Here is a 10344-nt window from a genome sequence, read left to right as displayed (position 1 = left end):
CAGGCGGACTCTCAACCACTGCGCCACCAGGGAGGCCCCAGATCAGTGTTTTTTAAAAATTGAAATACACACACACAAACTGAAATACAGTAGAAAATGTCAAGGTGCATCCTATGTAAAAACACAAATATTTTCTTTCTCGCTCTCTTTTTAAAAATGTATTTATTTGTGTTGTTTTGTTTTGTTTTGGCTGCGTTGGGTCTTCGTTGCTGTGCATGGGCTTTCTCTAGTTGTGGCGAGCGGGGGCTACTCTTCCTTGCAGTGCGCAGACTTCTCATTGCGGTGGCTTCTCCTGTTGCAGAGCACGGGCTCTAGGCATGCGGGCTTCAGTAGTTGCAGCACGTGGGCTCCACAGTTGTGGCTCGTGGGCTCTAGAGCGCAGGCTCAGTAGTTGTGGTGCGTGGGCTTAGTTGCTCCGCGGCATGCGGGATCTTCCTGGGCCAGGGCTCGAACCCGTGTCCCATTGGCAGGCAGATTCTTAACCACTGCACCACGAGGGAAGCCCCTCTCTTTTTTTAAATTGACGTATAGTTGATTTACCATGCTGTGTTAGTTTCAGGCGTACAGCAAAGTGATTCAGTTAAAAAAATACATATATATATGTTCTTTTTCAGATTCTTTTCCATTATACGTTATTACAAAATACTGAGTATAGTTCCCTGTGCTATACAGTAGGTCCTTGTTGGTACAAGTGTCTTTAAATAAAGCTTTTGTTTCACACGTACATCATCCATGTGTCCTGGGTCACGTTCAAAAAAGTTTTGAAAACATAGGAACTAGATAACGGGCTAGACACAGGCATGGGAAGGGCCAGGGCCATCTGTATCTGGGCAACAAAAACAGGGAAGTGAGGGGCTGGTTTCTGGGGAAGATGATGACTTTCATTTTGAACCCACTGATTCTGATTTACAGTAAATCATGCATAGTGGTTGCCTCTTACTACTTCCAGGCTCTTGTCAAAGTAATTCTGAATGAATGCTCTGAGGCATGAGGGAGTTTCCCCTCAAGGTCATTAATAATCAGCTCCAAAGAAGAGATGAAACTTTAATAGGGGAAGTAACATTTACTGAACACTTATTCTATGCCAGGCTCTCTGCATCCAGTCTCTAACGAGAAATCCTCTCAGGAGGATTTCCTGGCGGTGTGAAGCAGGTACCATTACCTCCATGTCACAAATGAGGAAGCTGAGGTCCACAGGGGATGAGAAACTGTCTAAGGTTGTGCAGATAGCAAGTCATTTGTTACATCTTGCCAGTGAACCACAGCATCTCAGAAAGCATCAATCACCAGCGCTCCTTATGGCCTCCTGTATTGGTTTTCTAGGGCTGCTGTAACAAATCACCACAAACTGGGTGGCTTAAAACAACAAAAATGTATTCTCTCACAGTTCTGGAGCCCAGAAGCCTGAAATCAAGATGCAAGCAGGGTTGGTTCCTTCTGCAGGCAGATCTGTACCATGCCTGTCTCCCAGCTTGTGGTGTGTGTGACCTGCTGATGATCCTTGGCCTTGGCTTGTAGAAGCATCATTCTAAGCTCCGCCTCCATTTTCACCTGCATTCACAGGGTCCTCTTCTTATAAGGACACCAGTCATATCGGATTAGCTGCCCCCCACCCCCTGTAGTGTGACGGCATTTTAATCTTAACTGATTAGGTTTGCAATGACCCTCTTTCCAAATAAGGCCACAATCTTTTTTGAGGGATACATTTCAACTCATTAACACCTCATTAAGTGGAATAAGCCTTGGAGTTGAAAGGAAATTATTTCCCATTGATTTGGAGAATTTTGCACAAAAAATTGGCTTTATTTTGTGTTGGATTCCTAAGTTCCGCAGAAATTGGCAAGAATCCTAGAATTCTCATGAGTACTTGTAACTGGCCACATCTCCACCACCTCCTGGACAGTAGCTACACAGACACTGCTGCCTCATAAAAAACGCAAACACACCATCTGGCCCTCCCAAAGCCACCGCCCTCCTGACTTCCCTGTTTTTCACAAAATTAGCTAAAGTCGTCCCATCTTTCCTGAAAGAACCCAGAGTCAGCAACAGAGACATCAATGGTTTAAGGGATAAGGGATCTTACACATCTGAAGTCACAGGGTTCTGGAGCAGCCCCACATGGTGGAGGGCAGGACATGGTAGCAGTCTTCATTGGGTGCGGGGGGGCGGGGGGGAGAGGTTACCAGTTACAGAGGGAAATGACGTCAGGTGGGTACATTGGTTACCAGGGAAACCAGCAGAGGAGCACAGCCCCTCACCGCCCCTTTGATAAACTGTCCCAGTGGAGATGTTTTGGGCTATAGATTAGAAAACTCACTAGCTGGGGCCGGGGGCACGTACAAAGGCATTTACTGATTAGGCTCTATGATTAGGAGCGAAGGTCAGCCACCTGAGTAGGGCGTAGGGAAAGCAGGGACTGTTCCAGCAGGGGATGTACAGAGAGCAAGAGAACAGCCATCCCGAGTGGCCTGATCACACAACCTCCCAGGTTCAATTCCTTATGGTTGCCTGTCCCTTGAGAAGATACACTAGCTTCCAAATACACTTTGCTACTAGGCTCTTTACCTCCAATCCAGCCTCACACTTCGACATATGCCCAAATGTTTAGAAACACACCTCAGATCTGACTCTACAAAAGCCCCGGTGGTTTCGAGTTACCTCGTGGAACTATTCAGCTGTTCCATTCTGCATTCGAGGCCCAGCCAAAATTGGAGCCAGCCTCGGCTCCCTCCATCTCTTCCAAATAGGATACTTTCGAGGCCCAGTGTCAAAGCCACCTCCTCCTACCTCTCCCTTCCTTGAAGGCTGTCTTCACACAGTTCCCCCTTTGAGCTCCTGAAACACCACCTCGCACCTGTCCCAGTTATTCCATTTTACCTGGTGATTTGGTTATGTATGTTCCTGCCTACGCTCCCCCACCAGACTCTAGGCAGGGCCCCAAGAGGAGCTCATCAATCTGTATGCCTAGATAATAAACCCAGAGAGTCTCCCCAAAGGAGGGATCTTGCCAACTACAGGCTAAAACCCGCCCAGGCGTTCTCTTCCCAGACATTCTGCTCACCGGCAGTCAGGGGCCGGTGAGGGCGAGGCCCTTTCCCGGATGCAGTGGAAGGAGCCTGCGGCGCACCCGGGGGCTCCGGATTCCGGCACAATCGGGGCCGGCGTCTGCCCAGAGGCGCAGCGGAGCGGCTGCTCACAGCCCAGCGGGAACAACCTCGGGCCGGCCGGAACGCCGCTTCCGCTGGAACCTTTCTACTGAAAGGCCGGGCGCTTTTGGGCGAAGCACGCAGGAACCGGAAGTTAGTGGAGGAAGATGGGCGCGGGCGCCTATTGCTTTAACGTGGAAGATGAATGTCCCTAGTATCCTCTTGGCGGGAGGTAGGGTGCCTGCAATACTGGGTGAATCTCCCGTCTGACATTAGCCCCTGGTCCTGGAGTATTTCCCCCTTGGGTCCCGTGTCCAGGTCTCCCTCTTGGGGTCCCCGCTGAGTTGACGGGGCTGTTCTGGTCGCCGAGCCTAGGAGCGATTGTGCTTTCTTCCCTGGGTTAGGGGTCCACGAGCGACTCCTCGGACTGGGCCGAGGGCGGAGGGTTCAGAGTCTAACGGCTGCTTGCTTGCTTCTGGATGCGTTATTGTCCTGTGGCCGCAATGTCAAAGTTTCCATTGGTTTTACAAAGTTGTTCCTTATATGGTTTTTCTTCTTTGTAGAAATATAGTCATGGTAGAAATCTTGAAAAGTGTACAAAAGAAAATAAAAACCGCCCTTAAACCTACCACTCAGCTAAAACATTTATTATAAACGTATAAAATTTGGTTCTTTTTCTCTTTTTTTGGCTGCGCCATGTGGCTTGCGAGATCTTAGTTCCCCCACCAGAGATTGAACCCTGGCTCTGGCAGTGAAAGCACCAAGTCCTAAACCACTGGACCGCCAGAGAATTCCCTAAAATTTAGTTTTATTTGGTTCCACTGGATGAGAAAGAAACTATTGAAGATAAATATTGTTAAAAAGATCTATTAATTGTTAAAAGGTTTCTCTAAGGTTAAAAATTTCAAAAACGTTAGGCAGTTGAAATCATTTTTTAAATACATGCTTCTTGATGGACATAAAATAAGATTTCTAGGTAGTAAAACCTAGGCGTTATCCATAAAAATCAGAAGATATCTCTTATGGATATGATCCACTAGTTCTTTCTTTCTTTTTGGCTGCGTTGGGTCTTCGTTGCTGCGCGCGGGCTTTCTCTAGTTGTGGCGAGCGGGGGCTACTCTTTGTTGCGGTGCGCGGGCTTCTCATTGTGGTGGCTTCTCTTGTTGCGGAGCACGGGCTCTAGGCACGCGGGCTTCAGTAGTTGCAGCACGCAGGCTCAGTAGTTGTGGCTCGCGGGCTGTAGAACGCAGGCTCAGTAGCTGTGGCGCACGGGCTTAGTTGCTCCGCGGCATGTGGGATCTTCCCAGACCAGGGCTCGAACCCGTGTTCCCTGCATTGGCAGGCGGATTCTTAACCACTGCGCCACCAGGGAAACTCCACTAGTTGTTAAATTATAGGAAAGTCAGTGTCACTTTGCAAAGGCTCTGGTTAGGCCACAACTAACGCTAAAAGGAACTAAGACGTCTCAACTTACATTTTGCTAAAATTTCCTTTCAGGGAGGTGGAGATGTTTTCCAGTTCCATTAGGGTCCTCCTTATTCCAGGACCTACATAATTCCTGCTGTCGGAAAAAATCCACTGCACCAAAGAAAATTATTCCCCATGTTGATTTTTCTGATGAAAACGCAAAGCAGTCTGGAAAGGCACTTGACAAGCTCTTCTCTTCAGAACAGCAGGCTTCCATCTTGCATGTGTTGAATACAGCGTCTAATAAAGAACTTGAAGCTTTCACATTACTTCGTGGAAAAAAGTCCCTCAGTATTGTAGAGCACAGAGAAAAGTTTGGGCCATTTCAGAATTTGGAGAGTTTAATGAATGTGCCCTTGTTCCAGTATAAAACCACCATTCAAGTTTGTAACTCCATTCTTAATCCAGAGACTGGAGGGAAAAAAAGGAAGTTACAGGAAAGTCGGCTCTTGAGGAAGCTCATCAAACCAGAAATAGGAAGAGAGAGACTTAAGGTATACTTTTTTTTTCTTAATGCGTCTTATACTGCCTAAATATTTGAGAACCAAAGCACTATTCTGAGCACCAAGATGGGGTTCTTCAGGCAGATTATAGTTTAGTTGGTGGGCCCAGAGATACACATATAAATAGATAATCTATTATATGGTTATTCTCAAAGAATGAGATGTACAGGTAGTAAATTGGCAATTTAGAGGAGAGAACTGTGGGTTGGGGAATGTTTACTAGAAGAACTCAGCCTGGATCACGGAGAGTGAACTAGGCTAGCAGGAAGAGGAAGGCATTCTAGGAAGAAAGGACAGTTGATGTAGAGAAGTAGGTCTGGGCAAGACTTATTTAGGAGGAATGTTGAGAAGATATATGGCTGTTTTCCTAGGCTCCTCCTTCATCTGACATATTAATTCTGCTCCTATTACTTGTTTCTTGTGCTTCTTCACTGTGACCTAGATTCTTAGTACTTTGTCGTGCAACAGGTACCTAACACAAATCCCCACCTCTAGTCTAGACGCCTCCCGTCCACCTTCCACACAGCTGTCCATGTTCTTTCTGAAATGTGTATCTCATGTTACACCTGAATGTTATAGGCTTTGGTGGCTCCCTGTAGCTCTCAGGATAAAGGAAGTTACTTTTTGCAGAAATGTGCCTACCCCTCTGCCCTTTTCCCACTTGCACTCTTTATTCACTGCCTGAGTGAGAGGTGTCAGCCTGTATTTGCAGACATCTGGGTGAAATAACTCCCCGTTTACCATTTTAGTCATTCTCCTAGTTCTCCAATAAGTCTTCCTGACCATTTTTCCTCTCTACAGTGTAACTTGTATGGTGGCATTTCTTATAATATATGGTTATGTCCCTTGTTTCCCAGTATCTAGCACATTCCCCAGCAACATTTGAATATTTGAATGCCTACTTTGAGCTAGGTGCTGAGAACAAGTAAAAGTTCTGTTCAACAAGTAAAAGACTGCTACTGGTTACCTTTTTTTTTCTTTTTTTTGCGGTACACGGGCCTCTCACTGTTGTGGCCTCTCCCATTGCGGAGCACAGGCTCCGGACGCGGAGGCCCAGCGGCCATGGCTCACGGGCCCAGCCGCTCCGCGGCATGTGGGATCTTCCTGGACCAGGGCACGAACCCGTGACCCCTGCATCGGCAGGCGGACTCTCAACCACTGCGCCACCAGGGAAGCCCTGGTTACCTTTTAATAATAATTACTCTTTAACAATTCTTAGTTCATAAACTGTAAATATATTTCTATTAATAAACTAATTTGGATTTCTGAGTTTGTATCTTAAATTTTATATCTGTTAAAATGTTTACACTTGTAATTAAACCAGCCTTTTTTGTTTTAGGCAATTAATAGTATTGTATCCATTGTTTCTGGTACTCGAAGAATTGCCTGGGCTCACCTTGATCGTAAATTGGCAGTGCTGGACTGGCAGCAAACTGAATACTGCCGATTGATGAAAGGAACATACCTATCATCTGTCTATTTAGAAGAGGTAAGGCAGTTACACCTCCAAATCCCTACCTGCTAGAGCTCATTGTGTAGTATTTTAGTCCTAAAAGGAATGAAATAAGATAGTAAGGATGGATTTTCTTTTGGTACTTATTATTCACCCATTCCTATGTTTTCCATCACTTATGATTTTTTAACAATTGAATCATTTATTTCAAGAAATGCCTTATGAATCAAAGGCAGATCCTGAGAAAATCAGTGGTAAAGTTTATTACTCTAAATGTTAAGAAACTTCATTACCATATTTATAAAGCTTATTCTTCAAACACTATTACTTATTGTCTCATTTAGTCTTCAAAACCTGGTGAGATGGGCAGTAATGATCATCCTGATTATATCTATGAAAACTGGTTCAATCAAGTATATGATGTGATTAGTCAGTTGCAGAGGTGACTGATTCTAGGCTAGTTATTCCAACCCTATACTCTACCCTAGAATTTTTTAAAAGCTAAATAAGACAATTTTGTCTAATCTTAAAGCCAATATAGTTTTTAGGAATTATGAAGCCCACTGTACAGATGAAGAAACTAGTAATTAGGAGGATTTACTGACTTGTCTTAGCTCAGCTTGTTCCTACTAGAAAGAACTTGGCTGGCCTGACCCCTTCATAAAATGCTTTTTCAATTACTTCAAAGTTGTCAATAGCAATATTATGTAAGTTATATATTTAAAAAACAGAAGTGGGACAGAGAGGAGGCCCAAACAATAAAGCTTAATGAATTATTTCTGTTCACTTATTTTATCTTCCCTCCTTCCCCCCCCCCCCAAAAAAAAAGGTTTCTTCAGTTATTTCAAAGATGCCTAAAGCCGACTTCTATGTCCTGGAGAAAACAGGACCTTCATTTCAGAACTCATCTCTGTTTCCTATACTATTACATTTTCATATCATGGAAGCCATGCTGTATGCCTTGCTGAATACAACTTTTACCCAGGATGGCCATCATCAGGTGCTGAGCATGAACCGAAATGCAGTGGGGAAGCACTTTGAACTGATGATTGGTGACACGCGGACTAGTGGAAAAGAGGTAGTGAAGCAGCTCCTCTCAGAGTCTGTACTGAAAGAAGAGCCTCGGGTATTCTTCCCACCAGATAAGATAGTCCGCTACAGACAGATGTTTTCATCTACTGAACAATACAGGGTAGAAGAGTTATATGATTCATTATTACAAGCTATTGCCTTCTATGAATTGGCAGTTTTTAATACTGAATCTTAAAATTCTGAGGTTAGTATGTTACATGTTCTTAATATCATATTAATTTATATTTATTAGGTCTGAAGTTTTAAAACCCACTGTTTCGAACATCCATGTTAATGGAGAAGAAAACATAAGTTTGAGTGTATTTAGATGTTTCAAGTCAGACTTTTGGCTACTGAATGGTTTACACAATAATAAACCAAGGCTAAATCAATAAATGAGATTCTGTGCCTTTTGGGTTTAAGCATTAAAAAATAAGATGTTCCCTAAACATCCAAAACAAGAAACAAAGTTATCTTCCTTGAAAGGCAAATGCCATCTATACTAAAGGATTTGCATTATTATCATACTGTTAAAATAGGGAATAATGAATTTTCTGGATGGTGCTCATCATGGGAATAAAGCTAAATATAACTGACAACACAGCTTGTAGAATCCTCTTCTTACTCTGAAAGTACAATGTGGTTTGATGCACTGCCTCCAGAAGGGAGTTTTCATCAGCTCAATCTATTAAGCCCAAAACAAACAAGCTTTGTTTAATAGGCTTTTTTTTTGGCTGCACCACGCAGCATGCAGGATCTTAGTTCCCCAACCAGGGATTGAACCTGTACCCGCTACAGTGGAAGTGTGGAGTCTTAACCACTGAACTGCCAGGGAAGCCCAATAGGCTCATTTTTAAACTTTGAATTTTTTTTTTTTTTTTTTTTTTGGCTGCACTGGGTATTTGTTACTGCGCGCGGGCTTTTCTCTAGTTGCGGCGAGCAGGGGCTACTCTTTGTGGTGCACGGGCTTCTCATTGTGGTGGCTTCTCTTGTTGCGGAGCACGGGCTCTAGGTGTGCGGCCTTCAGTAGTTGTGGCACACGGGCTCTAGAGCGCAGGCTCTGGAGCTGTGGCACACGGGCTTAGCTGCTCCGCGGCATGTGGGATCTTCCCGGACCAGGGCTCGAACCCGTGTCCCCTGCATTGGCAGGCGGATTCTTAACCACTGCGCCACCAGGGAAGCCCTAAGCTTTGAAATATTTTACTTAACAGACCATCTTTTGAGAAAAGTAGCACTTTTTTCCCCACATCTCTCCATTTCCATTAGATTTGCCTTAGTTCAGGCCCTCATTATATCTCACCTATACTGAACCCAAGTCTCTCTGATGTCAAAGCATTAAGTCTTTTCTTTCCTTTAATCTAAAAGTGAAGTATACTTGTTGGGAAAAAAAATTCAAATAATCAGAAATCTATAAAATATATGGAAGTCCTCCCTTCCAGCACCTCCAACTCCCTAGGCAGTTTGATGTACACTCTAGACTTGTGGCCGTGCACAAGTAAATCTCTACATAGGTGACTGTGTATGTGAGCGTCTCCACCTTGGAACTGTTGTAGATACCTCCGAGTACACATCTGAACTCATTCTCTTTCCCCCAGGCCACCTCAGTTGCCTTTGTTTTACACTTTAGTGAACAGCTTCACCAACCATTCAAATTGTTCATGCCAGATGTGTGGCATTCTACTTCTCAACATTTCTAGAAATAGCTGTAGTGAAATGTGTCCAAATTAGACATTTATAGGATAAGATGCTAAGTACTGAAGAGTCATCAAAATTCGGTTACTTTTTTTTTTTTTTTTTTTTTTTGCAGTACGTGGGCCTCTCACTGTTCTGGCCTCTCCCATTGCGGAGCACAGGCTCCGGACGCGCAGGCTCAGTGGCCATGGCTCACGGGCCCAGCCGCTCCGCGGCATGTGGGATCTTCCCGGACCGGGGCACGAACCCATGTCCCCTGCATCGGCAGGCAGACTCTCAACCACTGCGCCACCAGGGAAGCCCAAAATTTGGTTACTTTTATCACAAAAGTAAATCTTAAGTCTTACAGGAACCTTTAAGAATTGAGAAAATATTTCCCAAAATTATGCTTAACCTTAAAAAAAAAAGATATTAAATGTGTCCCTATTAGGGAGGAAAATGCCCCCATTATTTCTTGGTTTTTGATCATTTAAATACAATTCTATGGAGTTATTTTACTTTGGTTCCTCAGTTGATGAGGATTATCCGAATTTTCTAATAATTAAAGACCAAATTAACTGGTAAATGCTCTACAGGTAGTGGACTTTTGCATTCAGTAGAAAATAATAAATCCATATACTTAAAAAAATGCCTTAGATGTTATTCTTTCTTTTGTACAAGGACAAAACCTGTAAGATATAGACTATATTCAAGCCTATAAAATATCCATATTTACCCAGATGATTACATCTGGAACTCTCTAAACATTGCAGTCTTTTAGCTTTAGCCTTTAATTAAATCAGTGTACTATCAATACAAGAAAAGGTAGGTTGAACAAATAAGAGGTAAAAACATTTTGTACACAGGTATACATCTATTTTTCAACTGTACAAAATTAGGATACTTACCTTTTGAAGTGAAAATTAATTCACCAGATAATGTAACTGAATATTAAGCTAATATATAATATAAACAATTGAAATAGGAAACTATTTTCAGATACATCTGATTGCAAAAATGATTTTAAGTGAAA

The 10344-nt window shown here is 43.5% G+C and overlaps 1 protein-coding gene across 1 annotated transcript; it reads left to right on the top strand.

The window, feature by feature from the left end:
• Window positions 1-3347: 3347 nt before the first annotated feature.
• On the top strand, window positions 3348-7836 carry TEFM (transcription elongation factor, mitochondrial; the record flags this gene model as incomplete). Its single annotated transcript, XM_079725364.1, has 4 exons — window positions 3348-3378; window positions 4644-5107; window positions 6456-6605; window positions 7399-7836. The coding sequence occupies 4 exons, from the start codon at window positions 3348-3350 to the stop codon at window positions 7834-7836; spliced, it is 1083 nt and encodes a 360-aa protein (XP_079581490.1).
• Window positions 7837-10344: the final 2508 nt, after the last annotated feature.

The sequence above is a fragment of the Hyperoodon ampullatus genome (assembly GCF_949752795.1).
Source record: "Hyperoodon ampullatus genome assembly, chromosome: 19".
Classification (NCBI taxonomy): domain Eukaryota; kingdom Metazoa; phylum Chordata; class Mammalia; order Artiodactyla; family Ziphiidae; genus Hyperoodon; species Hyperoodon ampullatus.
Note: the sequence above shows the minus strand (reverse complement) of the source record. Positions and strands in the feature narration are given on the sequence as shown.